Source organism: Aotus nancymaae, unplaced genomic scaffold (genome assembly GCF_030222135.1).
Source record: "Aotus nancymaae isolate 86718 unplaced genomic scaffold, 86718_ANA_hifiasm-v0.15.2.pri h1tg000122l, whole genome shotgun sequence".
Classification (NCBI taxonomy): Eukaryota; Metazoa; Chordata; class Mammalia; order Primates; family Aotidae; genus Aotus; species Aotus nancymaae.
The window spans coordinates 245,032-265,018 of NW_026988537.1; the positions used below are offsets into that span (position 1 = coordinate 245,032).

The following is a 19,987-nucleotide window of genomic DNA, read 5'->3' on the forward strand; positions in this document are numbered from 1 at the left end:
AGATACTGTGTTCTGAATTGAATAATCATTTTTAAGTTAAGAAACCAGTCATCCTGGCCGGGTGCGGCGGCTTATGCCTGTAATCCCGGCTCTTTGGGAGGCCGAGGCAGGTGGATCACGAGATCAGGAGTTCAAGACCAGCCTGACCAACATAGTGAAACCCTGTCTCTACTAAAAATACAAAAATTAGCCAGGCTTGGTGGTACACACCTGTAGTCCCAGCTACTCTCGAGGCTGAGGCCAGAGAATTGCTTGAACCCAGGAGGCGGAGGTTGCAGTGAGCCAAGATCGCGCCACTGCACTCCAGCTTGGGCGACAGAGCGAGGTTTTGTCTCCAAAAAAAAAAAAAAAATTTATTATCCACTTGTTGATTGAATTAAAAAAAAAAAAGAAAGAAAGAAACCAGTCATCCCAGAAGCTGTAAATCAAAATTTTTTTTTTCTACTTCTTTGATTTCTTCACTGTAGAATATTTTCTTCCATCTATAGAAAAATGTACTTTAAATTCAAATTCTTAGCTATACTCAAGTGCCATATTATTTTGTAGTTTAGCAGTTGTATCACGCTTAGGTCATTTATGTTTTCTTTGTCCTTTTCTATTAATGATTACATAATTGATCAATAATCACTGCCCCAAGAATACTGACTTGGCAGTGGTGTTCCATCTTTATTGACCAAAAAGCAAATTCAAAATGCAGGACACCTTTGTCCCTAAATTTTGCTTATTTTAAATGAGGTATTTCTTGTGAGATTCAAATCTCTTTTTTAAAGAAACATCTTAGAGAGAATATTGTGACATTAGGAATTCTTAGAATTATTAAAACCACCTCTTTTTTTTCAGTATGCTTAGTAGGGTCTGCTGACTTGCAATACATTCTATTTCACTCTTATTTCTGTTTAGTTTGCATTTATATGATGCTGATTGCTGTGTTTTGTTTTTACATTTCTAAAATATATAGTGGTAAACATTTTGGGAGAATAAGTAGAATTTTTACTTTTTTTGGAATTTGTCGTATTAGAACATTTTAAAATGTAGGGCTCTAATTATACGGTATTTCTATATTTGACTTTTTAAGCATAGAACAATACTGGAAAACCTAAGTTGCATTTAGTATTTTAAATTGTAATTAGCATTTGTAATTTCATCTAATAAAGCATTTGTGGTCTAATAAGTTAGAGCACTTTGTCTTTTATTTGTAGGATAAACTCTTGTTGTACCTGTTAGTTTGAATTATCCAATTATAATCGATAAATACCTCAAGTATTAGAGGAAAAGTACTATATAATACAGAGTTTTCAATAAAATACCTTAATTTTTATATAAATTATCAGTTTCTGATACAATATTATTATATGTTTCTTGGAGGAAAGAATGTTTATCAGTAACTTGTGTTCTTAAAATGGTGCAATATATATTCTCTATTTTCCCAACATTCTATCAAAATAAACCTCAGAATCCAAATTCTAAAACATTGTTGTGTTGAATTTTTATTTTATGACTGACATTTTTGTTGAATGTCATCTGTTTCAATTAAAAGGAATTTAAAAGTATATAATGTTAAAATCAAAGTAGCAAGTTTTTTGTTTTTTGGGTGGTTTTTTTTTTTTTTTTTTTTTTTTTTCTTTTTTTCGACAGATTCTCTCTCTGTAGCCCAGGCTGGATTGCAGTGTGATTGAGGCTTACTGCACCCTCCACCTCCCTGGTTCAAGTGATCCTCCCACTGCAGCCTCCTGAGTAGCTGGGATTACAAGTATGTGCCACCATGCTAATTTTTGTGTATTTAATAGAAATTGGATTTCACCATGTTGGCCAGGCTGGTCTTGAACTCCTGACCTCAACTGATTCTCCCTCCTTGACCTCCCAAACTGCTGGAATTACAGACATGAGCCACTGCGCCCAGCCTAAAGTGGCACATTTTTATATTTGAACCTACATTATAGATAGTGCACAAGTCATGACACAAAGTCAATTTGTCTTCTAATCTGATAGTGTGAGTTGTTATTTATTTTTGAAATTTTAATTGTTTTAGGAACAAACTATGTACTTTATTGGAAAAACACTTTATGTTATAAATTGCAAATGCAAAGACAAATGGGAAAAAATTATATCTTTGCTTAATACTAAATGTTGTTCTAATTTTTTTTTGCCTTTCTCCACACGTTCTAATGTTCTAAATATTAATTTCAGTTGCAGCCATTAAAATATTTAAAGGCTTTTAATTTCTAGCGTGTAAACTAAGAACATTTTTTACTTCCCTGGGAACAGCAACAATGCAAATAACAAAAAACTCTGAAAATTATTAAAAAAATAAGCAAGACAAATTGTATCAATAGCAGTATCTGCTATAAAAATAATTAAAGCACCTACTATTCTTATACCAATAACGTTCTCAAGGAATGGATGGCAAATTCTATGTCAAAGTTTCAAGCATGGGCAAAATGGGGCTGTTTACTAAGAAAATCTAATATATGAAAATTAGGCACATCAGCAAAAACTTTATCTGCTACATCAGTAAAAATCAATGGAAAATGACTGGGCGCGCTGGCTTACACCTGTAATCCCAGCACTTTGGGAGGTCAAGGTGGGTGGATCACCTGAGGTCCAGAGTTTAATACCAGCCTGACCAACATGGAGAAACCCAATCTCTACTAAAAATATAAAGTTAGCCTGGCATGGTTGGCACGTCTGTAATCCCAGCTACTCAGGAGGCTGACGCAGGAGAATCACTTGAATCCTGGAGGCAGAGGTTGCAATGAGCTGAGATTGTGCCATTGCACTCCAGCCTGGGCAACAAGAGCAAAACTCAGTCTCAAAAAAACCAAAAACTAAAAAAAAAAGAAAAGAAAATATAAATATGATTTTTTTTTTTTGAGACAGGGTGTGGCTCTGTCACCCAGGCTACAGTGCAGTGGCACAATCTCAGCTCACTGCATCCTTTGCCTCCTAGGCTAAAGCCATCCTCCCACCTCAGCCTGCCAAGTAGCTGGGCCTGCAGGCATGTGCCATCACACTGGGCTAATTTTGGTACTTTTTTCAACAAAAACATACAGAATTTTGACATGTTTCCCAGGTTGATCTTGAACTCCTGAGCTCAAATGATCCGTCCACCTCAGCCTCCCAAAGTTCTGGGATTACAGGTGTGAGCTATTATGCCCGGCCTATAAATTTCTATTGCTTTAAAATTAATTGTGATTTGGCCAGAACTGAAGCTTGCAGTTGGATATCAGGATTCCAGAGTTCTGATTAGTAGGCTTTTGATTATTTGTTGAAGATAATAGGATTTGGTTATTTATTTGGCTGAGCGAGGTGGCTCATTTCTGTAATCTCTGCACTTTGGGAGGCTGAGGTGGGCAGATCACTTGAGGTCAGGAGTTCAAGAGCAGCCTGGCCAACATGGTGAAATCCCATCTCTACTAAAAAATTAGCCAGGTGTGGTGGAGCACACTTGTAGTCCCAGCTACTCGGGAGGCTGAGGCAGGAGAATTGCTTGAACCAGGATGGCGGAGGTTGCGGTGAGCCAAGATCATGCCACTGCCCTCCAGCATGGGTGACAGAGTTAGACTCAAAAAAAAAAAAAAAAAGTTTTGATTAGTAATTGGCTTTTGATTATTTATTAAAGACAGAAGATATGAATATAATTGTATTTCTTCAAAATTTTAATAGAGGAAACTTTTCTGAGAGCTTTGTGAAAAAATTATCTTTTAATAGAAAGATATTGATCTTTAATAATCTTCTCTTCTTTTTTCTTTTTGTTTCTTTCTTTTTTTGAGATGGAGTCTCACTCTGTCACCCAGGCTGAAGTGCAGTGGTGCAACCTTGACTCACTGTAACCTCTGCCTCCCAGGTTCAACCAATTCTCGTGCCTCAGCCTCCCAAGTAGCGGGGATTACAGGCGTTTGCCACCACATCCAGCTAATTTTTTGTATTTTTGGTAGAGTTAGGGTTTCACCATGTTAGCTAGGCTGGTCTCAACCTCCTGACCTCAGGTGATCCAACCACCTTGGCCTCCCAGTGCTGGGATTACAGGCATGAGTGACCACGCCTGTTCTTTAGTAATATTTTCTTAATGTAGTTTTCATTTAGTATCTGTCTTCCTGGATTTTTTTTAAAGCAGTTTGGCTATAGGCAATTTTCTTAATAAGTCAGTCTTTTATAATTTTTGTGTCAGAGATGGGGCTTTAATTTTTCTGAATTTTTAAAATATTGACTTCTTATACTGTATTATGAGTTTACTAAAATATCATTATTCTGTTTAGGTGTGGCAAATGTTTTAAGGTTAAATATCTGAAAAATCTTTGAGTGTTGTAAGTAGTGTTGAAGCTATTTATTATTCCACATTACTTAAATGGTTATCTTTCATCATCCCCACACTTTAGTTTAAGCACTTTTAAAAATATAGACTTAGTTCTGCTTTGAGAACTTGTTTGGAGGTTCTAGCAGGGGAGCACAGCTACTCATATACCCTTGACTGATGAACAGTCCTCTATCAGAGAAGCTCCTCTTCAACCAAGTGCACAGCTTTGGGAGGGACATACATGGAGTGATGAGGGAGGAAGGGGTACCTTCCTAGCCATCCAGATCAGCTGAATCAACGCTTTGATCAATGGGGTGACAGGGGTCACAGCCAGATCACCCTCACCTCCTTAATTCTGCTTTGTTAAGTAGGATTGATCACATGGTGGAGCATTGATTTCCAAGGAAAGTTTTATTTAAAAATCTAGGAAATTCACTTAATTCTCATTTTAAACAAGATACCAAATCAGTTTCAAGATAGTTGTAATGAAATCCCAAATCCTTGTAAAATGAAAATGAGGGCTCTATGGACTAGAAGCAGCACATCATTGCAAACTTTAATGAGATTTGGTTTTATCATTTATCTTTTTTTTTTTTTTTTGAGATGGAGTCTTGCTCTGTCGTCCAGGCTGGAGTGCAGTGGTGAGATCTCAGCTCACTGCAACCTCCACCTCCCGGGTTCCGGTAATTCTCCTACCTCAGCCTTCCGAGTAACTGGTATTACAGGTGCACACCCCTACTCCCGGCTAATTTTTGCATTTTAGTAGAGACGAGGTTTCACCATGTTGGCCTGGCTGGTCTCGAACTTGTGACCTCATGATCCACCCGCCTTGGCCTCCCAAAGTTCTGAGATTACAAGTGTGAGCCACCATGCCCGGCCAACTATTATCATTTGCCTTTTTGACTGGTGTCATCGTATGCAGATAAGTCAAGAACATTAATTAAACATCAGAATAAATATAAAATATTTTAAAATAATTTTTCATAACTAAAATCATTAAATGTCACATCAAAGATGTAGCTAAGCCTTGAAAATGAAATCAGTTCTAATGCATGTATATCCTATTTTGGCTATGCTGTGCTAGAATGCACACATAAGCTATTGAAACTTTTCTAATGCTCAACAACCTTGAGATTACCTTGAGTAATATACAGAGAGGAATATAACTAATAGCTTTAATCCTGTGACTAACAATGATACTGAGAAAAAAAATCAAAAAGAACATCACATCAATAGGAGTGCTTTTAATTAAAACCTTATAGGAAATAACTCCAGGAACTGTCTAAATAGAAGCTCAGATACTTGATTAGTGTGAAATAGAATTTCTTTGGTGTACTTAGTTTCAATTTTTACACAGTTAAACACAAAGAAACTAAATGGTCATGACATCAATTCACTGTTTTTCTTTCGCTGTTTAAGACTTAGTGAATTTGTCACTTCATCCTTTTTATTGGATTTAATGTAATGTTCAGAGAATGAAATTTATAAGTTCTTTAAATAATATTTGTTTCTTTTTTGAAAAAAAGCTTTCAGAGTTATGGGTGACTTCAAAACAGGAACAAAGAAATCTGTAATTTTAGTACTACAACCTAGGTCTTATATAGATGTGACAAGGATATGATTTTTTTTCATGCACGATTTGAAAACTGACAAACTTTTTTGAAGTCTAGATTTTATTTTAACTTTTTAGAGGAGGATAATTTAGTAAGTGCAGGAAGTATACAAGGAAAGTCTCTAAATAATCTTTGCCATTCAAGCTAGAAATCTTAAGGTAAATGATTAGAGTTTATTAAATTATTTTAGACTTTAATACATTTCCTTTTTTTTTTTGAGAGAGAGAGAGAGTCTCTCTCTGTTGGCAGAGCTGGAGGGCAGTCACTCAATCTCAGTTCACTGCAACCTCTGACTTCTGGGTTCAAGCAATTCTCATGCCTCAGCCTTCCAAGTAGCTGGGACGACAGGCATGCACCACCATACCTGGTTACTTTTTGTATTTTTAGTAGAGACGGGTTTTCACCTTGTTGGCCAGGTTGATCTTGAACTCCTGACCTCAAGTGATCCATCTGCCTTGGCCTCCCAAAGTGCTGGGATTATAGGCATGAGTCACTGAGCCTGGCCTACCAGTCATTTTCTATAGTCTGTCCCCTATAACAAAAGTGTGATTCCTTTTCCTAATTTAAAAGTCTTTAGTAATTATTTCTGCTATATATGGCATCATATCCCTTTTTTTTTTTAATGTTCCTATTCAACTTTTCAAGTTTTTTAGTTCAAATTGGCTTATTGATAATATTTAGTATCTCTTTATCTCAGTGCTTTGATTGGTGATAGATATTAAATAAACTCTTTAATCAAATCTCTATGATTGCAGCTCTTTTTAAAATTCTATGGTAAAAATTTTTTTTTTTTTTTTTAGTCAGAGTCTTGCTGTTTCACCCAGGCTGGAGTGTAGTGGCATGATCTCCACTTACTGCAACCTCTGCCTCAGCCTCCCGCATTAGCTGGGATGACAGGCACCTGCCACCTCATCAGGCTAATTTTTGTATTTTTAGTAGAGAAAGGGTTTCACTGCGTTGGCCAGGCTGGTCTTGAACTCCCGACTTCAGGTGATCTGCCTGCGTTGGCCTCCCAAAGTGCTGGAATCACAGGCGTGAGCCACCGTGCCTGGCCTATGGTTAACTTTTTTTGACAGCTTTAAATGAAAACTTTGTCATCAAAATTTTAGTTTGAGTTTTTGGGGAAAATGTGAAATCAGAGCATTTATAATTAAATTAGAATATGAGCCACGATATCCATTTGTTTAGTAATACATATATTATCCACTTTGATACTCTTAAGGTAGGGGCATACATGTCATAGTTCCCTGGAGAAGTTAGTTGACAAAGTATATGTTGTCATTATTGTTACTGACTTTTTATTTATTATTTATTTTTTTATTTTTTGAAACGGTGTCTTGCTCTGTCGCCCAGGCTGGGGTGCAGTGGTGCAGTCTTGGCTCACTGCAACCTCTGCCTCCCGAGTTTAAGTGATTCTTGTGCCTCAGCCTCCTTAGTAGCTGGGATTACAGGTTTGCACCAACACGCCCAGCTAATTTTTGTATTTTTGGTGGTAATAGGGTTTCACCATGTTGGCCAGGCTGCTCTTGAACTCCTGACCTCAGGTGATCAGCCTGCCTTGGCTTCCCAAAGTGCTGGGATTACAAGTGTTAGCTATCATGCCCAGCCTTGTTATCAATTTTAATTGATGTTTGCTAGCCCTGATAGAGCTTCTTCACTAATTGAAATACGCTTGTAAGTTTAGTAGTGAAAATATGTGTTCATCTTTTAATTTCAAAGACCAGGAACTCATGAATAAGCATATCTATGTAGTTTTAGCTTATTATGCTGTTAAAAAGTCAATTATGTAAGATTAGAATGAGAAGCAAAATGCTGAGACTTTTGTAAGACATATGTAGTAGGTATTTTTATTTTTTTAATTAAAATTCCTTGATGCCTTTTGCTAATACCTTTAGATTTTAAGGTGCTAAGTTTATAATAATTTTGAGCTTAGTTTTACATGTTAGAAAACTAAGGTGATGTCCTTGAATTTTTTTTTTTTTTTTAGCAGAACACCAGTCTGGTATGTCATATTTGTACTATACTTAAGAGTTTGTATTTTAGGATAAAGTAGTTTTAGGTGCATATTTAGATAATTTAGAAGTTTAGATATACATATATGATCATATTAATGAAGTCTTTTTGGTTTTTGGGTTTTTTTGTTCAAAACTGAAACCATAATTTCTCCTTTATGATGATGATTATTTTTAGACAGTGTCTGGCTCTGTCACCCAGGCTGGAGTGCAGTGGTGCAATCTCGGCTCATTGCAACCTCCGCCTTTTGGGTTCAAGCAGTTCTCCTGCCTCAGCCTCCCAGGTAGCTGAGACTGCAGATGCATGCTGCCACACCTGGCTAATATTTGTATTTTTACTAGAGATGGTGTTTCAACATGTTGGCCAGGCTGGTCTATATTCTCAATCTTTTCAGTCTGTCTCCTCTTCCCCCATGCCTAACCCCCAACACTTAAATAATACTTAGCTGAGTGACATTAAGATGGTTCATGTCATTTTAAATACTTGAATTCTTTAAAGGATGTCAGTGAGTGGCATTTAGCAATTTTAACAATGTCCAGCATCAAACATTTTAGGAGAGGAAAGAACAGTAACACATCCAGTGAAAACTGATGGCATTTTGGGAGGCAGAAGGTAATTATTAAAATTAGACTGTTTTAAGTTTGAATAATGTTTGGTGTTGACCAGCCTTGGTGTCCTGGAGCCTGAAACAAATATACAGGTGGTCATGAAAGCTGGCATGGAAAGACAGATCAAAGCAGTTACTACCAGTTTGGTGCTTTACCTTACTGATCCAGGATTATGACTGGGGAGGATAACATCAGAAACAATTGTAGGACAAAGAAAGAGAAACCCACCAACACCCTGACGGAGAGAGCTCTTTTTATGTCTACTCCTACTGCCAGTGTCAGCTGCACAGTATTTCTAAAGGCAGAGGAGATACTATAAAACCCATTTGTTGCTGTGTAGCTGAGGCTGCCAAATAGCTTAGTAGTAATCAGGTAGAATATTAGAGCTTAGTAAGCAGAGCAGACCTTTCCACAGAACTAAAATAGCTTTGCTTTTAATAAAAGACTGTATCCTCTCAGATAAATTACATCCCCTTCTCTTAGAGTAAATTGTTAATTTTTAAAAATTAAGCCTCTTAGTGTTCTATTTATGGCTACTTGATAAAAGATGATTTTAGCATAATGGATGCTGCTTGTTTAAAACCTTATTATCTCTGTTATAACATACTCCTTTTTAAACTGTCACTTATTCAAGCTCTTTACTGTTAAGTAACGTACTGCACTTTTCTGCCTAAACATAATGTAAATTGAAATTTGTGAGTGGATATTTGTTACACTATGGGAAAATGAAATATCTTGAAAGCAGGTATCCCTTCAGAAATTTTAGCTGACTCAAAGAGGGCAAAAACCTGTGAATATAAGGAGAGGTTGGTATTAAAGGCATTTTCTTGAAATCACCACTGTATTTTTTTTTTTTTTTTTTTTTTTGAGACAAGAGTCTTGCATTGTTGCCCAGGCTGGAGTGCAGTGGCATGATCTCAGCTCACTGAAACCTCTGCCTCCCAGGTTCAAGCGATTCTCCTGCCTCAGCCTCCAGAGTAGCTGGGACTACAGGCATGGGCCACCACGCCCAGCTAATTTTTGTATTTTTAGTAGAGACGTGGTTTCACTGTGTTAGCCTGGATGGTCTCGATCTCCTGACCCCATGATCCGCCCACCTCGCCTCCCAAAGTGCTGCGATTACAGGCGTCGGCCACCATGCCCAGGCTCCACTGTATTTCTAATATGGAAAAATTATAACTTGGTTATTTTTTAAGCTAATAAATATTAAAATATGTATGTGTATACATTTGCAGAAATGTTACCCAAGTTAACAGAAGTAACACCAAATGATTCTCCTTCTAAAGAGAATGTAATGGTAAGTTAATTCTTTATTTGTACCTCTGAATTTTAAAAGTATGTATGTTATAACTCATGGGTATAGTAGTAGCTTTCTTTAAAATTGTTTTCAATTTTATTTACATGAAGAAAGTTGTCACTTGTTTTAGCTTATCAACTAAATGTTCAATGATTTCTTTCTGAAGAAGACCAAATAGGGAAACTATTTGGCTTCATTTCTCAATAAGATATAACTGTTACATAAGCCAAACAGATAAGTTACAACAAATTCTAGAAGCTTCAGCTTATCTCTGAGGGCCTGAATACAGAGGGATGACCTTGGTATCCCGAGTGAGTGTACAGAACTATGCGTACAGTTAAGTGAAATTTCTCAAAAGATGGTAGGAGAATGGTAGCTAAGGTTTCTACAGATAAAACTTATAATTGCCAGCTATCTATTTTAGCATATCTATGTTTGACTAGCAATTGATGTGCTTTGAAAAGAACAGAAGTGACTTTTTTACTAGCTCAAGTTGTCATCCTCATATGAATTTTTTTCCATTTGTACTCCTCTCAAACAGAAGTATTTATTTAACATCCAACTAAGTTAGAGAAGCACAATAACAAATAACATTGTTTTGAAAGAGCTCGAATTTGTGAAAAAGAAATATAATCACATGGTTGAGAGATAATGATTAATGCTATAATCTATATAATTACTTTTAGAAAATGAAGAAAGAATGTATACTGCCTGAAGAAAGGACAGGCATCACACAGGTAAAGCTTAAAATGGGCTTTAAAGAACGGGAAGAAATGGTTTACATACAGATTAGGGGGTTATTTTTTAAAATAATAGTATGAAGAGAAGCAAAGAAAAGCACAGCAAATACATTCAGAGAAATATGGAAGCTGAGGGTATTTATAAGGAATTAGATGGCTTGGAGTATATAACAGAAAGGGCTTTGGACACATAAGTGAAATTATATATATTATACATTATATATAGTATATGTTAATGTGTAATGTATATACATTATATATATAGTGTATACTATGTATAATTATATACTATGTTGTATATACTATATATAATGTATAATATATATTTTACTATATATGATGTATAATATATATTTTACTATATATAATGTATATTATACATCACATATATAACATACTATGTATTATACATACTATATATTACACTGTTATAGATAATACACATATACATTATATATACTATATATTACATTATATAATATATACTATATATACACTATATGTTACATTATACAATATGTAATTATATTAATATATTAGTATTATATTAATACTATTATATATAATATATATATACTTTTTTTGAGACAGTGTCTTGCTCTGTCACTCAGGCTGGAGTACAGTGGCATGATCTTGGCTCACTGCAACCTCTGTCTTTCTGGTTCAAGCAATTCTCACGCCTCAGTCTCCAGAGTAGCTGGGACTGAACTATAGGCACATACCTCCACACCAAGCTAATTTTTGTATTTTTAGTAGAATTGGGGGTTTCACCATATTGGCCAGGCTGGTCTTGAACTCCAGACTTCAGGTGACCTGCCCACCTCAACCTCCACAAGTGCTGGGATTACAGGCATGAGCCACCATGCCTGGCCTTCCCATCCTTTTTGAATGGGAAGAAGATATAGATGGTCTGTCTTGCCAGAGGTGTATTAGTGGAATCAAAAAATTATGTCAAGTTATGAAGAAACTCTGAAAGCATTTTCATCTTAATATGTAGCATGAAGAATTCCACCTTTGTGGTCTATTTTTGGTCAAAATTTTTTCACTTTCACTCACTGAGAAAAAAATACCTATTTATGGTAAAAGATAGTATATATAGATAGTACATATTACTCCATAGGTTCATGTATGAAAGTATATATTTGTGTAGTTCAGAAAGTGATTTTTTTTTTTTTGCCTGATTTAAACCTGAGCATTAGGCTTTAAGCTTCGGCCTTGGTGTATATTATTGGGATAAACATTTCTATCGCATTTGTTTTATTCACATTTGCGTAGATGTTATTCATACACTTTCCTGCCTACTCACTCACCCCAATACCTTGTTAGACAAAGGAGAAAGACTGTCTTATTTATCTCTGTACTATCTACAGCTCAGAGCTTAGTAGATAAGGTTACTGGGCTCGGTACTGTGACTTCACCGCAGAATAGGTGTGAGATTTTAGGTAAGCTGCTTCTATTATTTCTAAGTCCTATTGAAAATGTAAGTAGAGACAAAAATACCTAACTCATAGGATTATTGTGAGAATTAAAGAAAAACTATATAAAGGACTTACCCTGGTACCTCACAAATAGTAAACGTTAAATAAATGTTAGCTATTATTACACTACAGCTTTTACTTAATAATTACCTGAATATTGAATTAGAATTGATTGATAGTCTTTTGGGTTGACCATAATGTAATTTTAAATTTATCCCCTTATCTCTATGATACAGTAAGGAAAAAGAGCTAAAGTAAATGAATTGGTCTCTAGATTTGCTAGAAAAGCCCAGGGGTTTGTTTTGTTTGTTTTTTAGTAATTATAGGAAAGCTTTTAAAAGTGAATAGCATTGTTTAATATACATGTATACTCATGTAAAATATGTACATGCATACTCATAACTAAGATCATAGGCTTTGATTTACTCTACCTCTTGTAAGCCACATAATGGCCAAGTTATTTAATCCTTTTAAACCCTAGTTTCCTCATCTGCAAAAAAGGAATAACTACACATTATAGATTTGTGTGGCTTAAATAATAATGGTATTTTTAAAAGGTAGTATTAAATTATATTCTTGCCTCTTGTGTTTCTGTTCTCTTAGGTATACTTCTTGTGTGGTTAAAATGAAGTGATAACTTTATTTGATTTTGTTTTAACAGAGAGAATATTCTGTGAAAGACACAACCTCTGCTAATACTGCCCTTGTTCATCAGACCACACCTTCATGTGTAATACCACCAAATCACCACCAATTAGCATTTAATTATCAAGAATTACAACATTTACAGACTGTGAAAAACATTTCACCTTTACAAATTCTACCTCCCTCAGGTAAGAAATTAACAAATAAACAACTGTTACTGAGAAATTGACTTCTAAACTTATATGTATATGAAAATGCTATAGTCATCTTAAATGTTAAATATCTGGGAAATACCAGTAATCATAACTAGTAAATTCCAGGTTACAAATAATCACTGAAGCACATAGTTAGAAATTATCTGCTTTATACCTATCGGCACTCATTATATTTAAAAGAAAGAAAATTATACAGTTCACACCAAATTTCCTTTCATGTAAATTATGTACATTGGTATGATATATATACACTACATATATAAATATTATTTATATGTTATATATATTATATACATATATGTGTATAATATACATGCATTTTACACACACACACACACACACACACACACACACACACACACACTCTTGTTGCTGCCAGAGCCCATACTACCAAATTCTGAGCAGATCTGGGAAGTGCTGCTTTAACTTACATGACGCCTATGTAGGTTAGAAAAGTAGGAAAGAATAAGAGAAAGATACATAGAGATTCTATGGGTAAAGAAATGAAGTTACAGATATATAGAAGAGTTAACAGTTAAGGAAACTTGGGCTAGAAAAACTAGCCTAATGGTAGTTCCTATATATCTAAAACTGGTTAAATTTTTATATTTTTAGATTCATTTGACTTAATATCTTGTGAGAAGGGAACGTTTTCCCTGTCTCAGCTTGGTTTTCCTGAAGTGGGTCAAGGGTTACGTGTGGCACGAAGGGTTCTTATGATATGAGTTTAGCCTAGAGCATGCCTAAACCTTGAGACACTGATGTATTTAGGCCTAGGTTAAAGGCAGATATGAATATTCCTTGTCCATGTCTTCTTCCCTCCAGGATGTGCCCTGGTTTCAACTTAGCTACCCAAGGGCAGAGGTATCTCCCTAGCAGAATAAATTTCCAAGCTGTTTTACTGCAACACAGATTAGGAGGAAGAGGGAGACATTTGGATCCTTCTTGACAGCTTTCAGTATAAAAGCTGTCTACTATTCTGTGTGTGGTTTTTGTTTGTTTGTTTGTTTGTTTGTTTGTTTGAGACAGAGTTTTACTCTTATTGCCTAGGCTGAAGTACAATGGCGCAATCTCGGCTCACTGCAACCTCCGACTCCTGGTTTCAAGCAATTTTCCTGTCTCAGCCACCTGAGTAGCTGGGATTACAGGCATGCGCCACCACGTCCAGCTAATTTTTTGTCTTTTTAGTAGAGACGGGTTTTACCATTTTGGTCAGGCTGATCTCCAACTCCTGACCTCAGATGATCCACCTGCCTTGGCCTCCCTACTCTATGTTTGAATATTCCAGTTTGTCTTTATCTAAAATTACATCTCTTCATGTGGGAAAGGGAATGGAGATCAGTGGAGAAAATATGTAAGGCCACACAGGAGGGCATTTCAGGAAGAAGAATAAACAAACATCCAAAGTATGAAATATTTATTTATTATTTATTTATTTATTTATTTATTTTATTATTTTTTTTTTTGAGACGGAGTTTCGCTCTTGTTACCCAGGCTGGAGTGCAATGGCACAATCTCGGCTCACCGCAACCTCCGCCTCCTGGGTTCAGGCAATTCTCCTGCCTCAGCCTCCTGAGTAGCTGGGACTACAGGTGCGCGCCACCACGCCCAGCTAATTTTTTTGTATTTTTAGTAGAGACAGGGTTTCACCATGTTGACCAGGATGGTCTCGATCTCTTGACCTCGTGATCCACCTGCCTCGGCCTCCCAAAGTGCTGGGATTATAGGCGTGAGCCACTGCCCCCGGCCCAAAGTATGAAATATTTATATCTACTCTTTCTTTTTTTAGAAATACATTTTCAAGGCCGGGCGCGGTGGCTCAAGCCTGTAATCCCAGCACTTTGGGAGGCCGAGACGGGTGGATCACGAGGTCAAGAGATCGAGACCGTCCTGGTCAACATGGTGAAACCCTGTCTCTACTAATACAAAAAAAATTAGCTGGGCATGGTGGCGCGTGCCTGTAATCCCAGCTACTCAGGAGGCTGAGGCAGGAGAATTGCCTGAACCCAGGAGGCGGAGGTTGCGGTGAGCCGAGATCGCGCCATTGCACTCCAGCCTGGGTAACGAGCGAAACTCCGCCTCAAAAAAAAAAAAAAAAAAAAAAAGAAATACATTTTCAAGATACTCGGAGAATAATGGAAGATATGATAGCTATAGGTCATGAGTTACCTTGAATAGCAGTGCTATTTGTATACAACAAATTGTATACAAATTTGTATACAACAAATTGTATACAAATTTGTATACTTTTATTTGTGTATAACAAGGAGCTTTATATAGGAAGCCTAGTCAGATTTCATTCTATTTTATTTTATCTATTTTTTGAGACACAGCGTCTCACCCTGTTGACCAGGCTGGAGTATAGTGGCATAATCTCTGCTTACCACAACCTCTGCCTCCCAGGTTCAAGCGATTCTCATGCCTCAGCCACCTGAGTAGTTGGGATTACAGGCATGCCCCACCATATGTGTCTAATTTTTGTGTTTTTCATAGAGTCGGGGTTTCGCCATGTTGGCCAGGCTGGTCTCAGACTCCAGACTGGTGACCTGCCCACCTCAGCCTCCCAGTGTTGGGATTACAGGCAGTAACCACCACACCCAGCCCCAGATTTTATAATAGGTAAAAAATTGCTGCTTACTATTTAGAGGATGGGTTAAGATGCTGCTCTGATGTAGTTATGACCAAGTAAGGACACTGAATGCTATAGTTTAGGAAAGAAATTGTTAGGACCAAAACTAATACAGCGAGTATAGAAAGGATGTGGATATATAAGGTATTTTTGTGGCAGCATTGATAGACTTTGTTAGAATGAATGAGTTACTTGGAAATTATCTAATAGTTGGATTGAAAACAGGAGATAGAACTCATTTTGGACATGTTTGAGGTGTTACAAAATATCTAAGTGGAAATATAAAGCTAGAATTAGGTTTCTAGAACTAACAGGGTGTAACAGGAATTACAAATTAGGAATTAACAGCATGTAAAAGGTACTTGAAGCCATGAGAATAAATGAAAACAGCCAGGAAAATCTACAGAGCAGGAAGAGAAAAGCTTAAGGACAGAATTCTAAGAAACAAAACCTCCTCAGTAAAAGTAGGAAAAAATAGTTAAGAGGGAACCAGAGGTAGAGAAAAAGGAAAAATAGTGTAATAGAAGCCCAGGAAGAGAGATTGTTCTTTTAGAAGGAAATCAAGAGTATCACATACGCAGAGCACTTAAGTAGGATAATGAATGGGGAGAGGGGATTACGTTGGGAATGTGAGAATTTTTGCTTTTCCAGAAGCTTTTTTTAGTAGCCATTGTGATGGGGCAGAAACCAGATTGTTGTAAATTGAGAAGTAATGGAATTTGAGTGTAGTGAATGTAAACCATTCTTGGAAGAACTTTGTTAGTAAAGAGGATAGGAAGGTATTTGTGGCTTTAACATGAAGATAGATTTTTTGAAGGAGTAGGAGAGTTGTTTTGAGTTTTTAGAGAGATTTGAACATTTGAAGGCTCATTATAAAGAGCTAAAGTAGGAAAAAGTTACTGTCGTAACTAGAGTATGTTTTAGAAGAATGCTAGGGCAGTAGCCTTGACCTTGAAAAGGAATAGGCTCTGAAAAACAAAGGCAAGAATGTAGTCAAGGTGTTCTCTTATTCCTAATTTAAGAAAGCACCCTATCTATGAAAAGTCAGGCCAATATCCACACCTTCATTAAGAATCAGTTTGTTATATTACTTGAGATTCTGTTTATATAATGATGCCTATTAGTAATCTAATGTATGGAGGAAAGTTTAGATGGTGCCACAGTGGCTGTTCTTTTGCAGTTAGCAATATTTTCAGAAACAATGTGGTTTGCATTTGCCATCTGTAGGTGACACTATGCCCAAGGGAAATTGCAAATGTATGTGAGCTATAAAATATATAGGGATATTTTCTTTTTCTGGAGTGAAATCTCAATGGAAATAATTTTTTTTCTTAAACTTTACAATTAAATGGTGAAAGTGCTATTTATCTTGAAGTTTTCTTATTGGAAAAATAGTTTGACAAAATGCTAGAGTACATAAAAGATTAAAAAGTGAATTTTTAAGCATCACTGGTTTTCATCATACCCTACCCACATAGAAAGTCTCCACAAGAAATGGATAATGTTTAATTTTTTTCCTTATAAGTTGAAGTTTTTTGTTGTTGCATTGAGATGGAATCTTGCTCTGTCACCCAGGCTGGAGTGCAGTGGTGTGATCTCGGCTTAATGCAGCCTCTGCCTCCAGGGTTCCAGCAATTCTCCTGCCTCAGCCTCCTGAGTAGCTGGGATTACAGGTGCACGCCACGCTAATTTTTGCATTTTTAGTAGAGACAGGGTTTCACCGTTTTGTCCAGGCAGGTCACAAATTCCTGACCTCAGATGATCTGCCGGCCTTGGCCTCCCAAAGTGCTGCAGGCATGAGGCATTGCGGGGTGGGGGCGGGGGCGGTGGTGGTACCATAAGTTGAAGTTTTTAGCCATAAAAGATTACTACCCTTACCCTTATAGTTTATGGTTTCCCTACCTCATTAAAAGCTTCACTAAATTATATTGAGTTTTTAAAATATTTAGGCTGTTATATAAACATGAATTCATAATTGCAAATGTAAAAGTAAATCGGCAGTTTGCTATCTCATAGGAGAAATAAACAACTGGTATATAAAGTAAAAATAATATGCCTTGAAAGAAGCTAAAGTGAACTTTAAGGAGATGAAGAAGGCAGAACCACCTGATCTGTTTGGCATATACGTATTTTACAGAATAAGTATCATTTGAGCTGGATACTGGAGAAAAAAATAAGGCTTACCTATGTATATTTAGGATGGAAAGGCATTTGGATGGAGGAAGCAACATGAATGTGAAGGTATTTAGCCAACTCATAATTCCATGTGATTAACAATTTGGTTGGATTAAACAGGAATGAGGAAAATAGTTTAGAAAGGTAGACCAGGTTCACATCATTTAACCGTTGAAGTCTAGATACTCTGGACTTAATGATAGTAGTATAATCAGTGGGGAGCCAGTGAGGGTTTTTTGAGTGAAGGGTGTGCCTCTGGGTGATTAATCTGCCAATATTATGTGAGTTGAAGGAAAGGGGAGTAGAGACCAGAGAAGGGAGGAGACCAGCTGGGCTGTTGCAATAGTAGGGGGAAAATAACATAACGTGATGGAAGGAAGGAGAAGGCGGAAGTTAAAAGAAATTACAAGAGTAGAATGGGTAGGTCTGTAAAATATGAAAACATGCTGGGTTAATAACACTGGGATATAAGCTTTGGTGGCTCACAGGATACTTGCTGGATAATATCCAGGCTGACAGACCTGGGACACAGATGAAGAATAGGTTTCTGAGGAAAGATGAGTTTTGTAGTGTTTTGAGGTGTCACCGGGTCATCCATGTAAAAATATTTTTCAGAGTTGGACACTTGTCATACTTCCTAGGCTTTTATGACACCTCTCATAACCATGCCATCTCTCCGTTCCTTACAGATATCTCTTTATCTTCCTCCCTTTACATGTTGATAATTCTCTGAATTTCATCCTTAAGCCTCTTTTTTTTTTCACCTACTCCAGAGTTTACTAACCATGTTTCAAAGCACAGTCTTACTGAACAAGTGTCCCCTCAGCTCTTACAGCAATGAGCTGGGAACAGCCTTCCCATTTATGCAGGTGGCCATACATTAATCATTTTCTATATATCATGACATGGAAAAGGTTGGAAGCGGTGTTCTTTTTTTTTTTTTTTTTTTGAGATGGAGTTTCACTCTTGTTGCCCCAGGCTGGAGTGCAATGGTGTGATCTTGGCTCACTGAAACATCCACCTCCTGGGTTCAAGCGATTCTCCTGCCTCAGCCTCCCGAGTAGCTGGGATTACACGCAGGTGCCACCACGCCCAGCTAATTGTATTTTTTAGTAAAGACAGGTTTCTCCATTTTGGTCAGGCTGATCCCGAACTCTCGATCTCAGGTGATCCGCCCTTCTCAGCCTCTCAGAGTGCTGGGATTACAGACGTGAGCCACCGAACTCAGCCCTCTTGTCTCATTTTTACAATTCAAATGTACCCAGGCCTCAGGCATGTTTATACAACTCTATTAAATGTTTTTGCTTAAACATCACATAGGCATTCCAAATACAGCCATGTAAAAACGGAATTCCCCCTTTTAGCACCCAGATTTTATTTCTTTTTTTTGAGACAGTCTTCCTATGTCACTCAGGCTGGAGTACAACGGTGTAAACATAGCTCACTGTAGCCTTGACCTGGGCTCAAGCCATCCTCCTGCCTCAGCTTCTTAAGTAGCTGGGACCACAGATGTATGCCACCATGCCCAGCTAAGTTTTTGTTTCTTTGTTTATTTTGTTTTGTTTGGTAGAGATGGGATCTCGCCACGGCTGGTCTCAAACTTCTGGGCTTAAGGAATCCTCCTGCCTTGGCCTCCCAAAGTGATGGGATTGCAGGCTTAAGCCAGTGCACCCAGCCTGGTCCCCAGATTGTAAATTCTTCCTCTTTAATTCTTAATAATGGCACTATCATCACTTACTAACTTAGAGGGTCACTTTAGAATTTTACTTACCACACATACTTTTCCCACTTCCTAAATAATCACTGACAGGAAGCAGAAAAGGGAAGGTCGTCCTGGACTTAACAGCTTTTCTGTTTTCTTCCTTTCCTTGTTGAAGTGAGGAAACATAGATACATTGGGGCTGTGTTCTGACATACAAATTACAAATTTGAGCTTTTGTTCGTGCATTCTTTGACAGTGCTTTGTCCTGCCCTCCTGTGCTCACTGCTGTTCCTTGACGTTCCTTGTTCTCTTCTTCTAGCCTCGACCTCAGAGTATGATTTAGCCAGAGAATCAGTCAAGGGATTGATAGGTGGTAGAAGCTTAAATCTAAGTCCCTATAATATGTAAGTGGACAGGATTTTATTAGTTTGGGTCAGTTAAGAAGATAGCAACTCAGTTTTGATTTGTCTCTCTCGTTCTTCAGCCACTAATTAGAACCTACAGACGATGACTGGAGAGAATCGAATCAAACAGTCAATTAAGTTTCATGCATCAGGATGTTCCATGTTGCACATGAC

The 19,987-nt window shown here is 37.1% G+C and overlaps 1 protein-coding gene across 3 annotated transcripts in view; it reads left to right on the top strand.

Moving 5' to 3' along the window:
* BRDT (bromodomain testis associated) overlaps positions 1-19,987 on the top strand; it is a 52,711-nt gene that overhangs the window by 16,028 nt on the left and 16,696 nt on the right. For all 3 annotated transcript variants that reach the window (XM_012440387.2, XM_012440386.3, XM_012440388.2), the window contains 3 exons: positions 9,764-9,825; positions 10,512-10,562; positions 12,705-12,876. In XM_012440387.2, the coding sequence (XP_012295810.2) occupies positions 9,764-9,825; positions 10,512-10,562; positions 12,705-12,876 (285 nt within the window). The remainder of the gene's footprint in view (positions 1-9,763; positions 9,826-10,511; positions 10,563-12,704; positions 12,877-19,987) is intronic.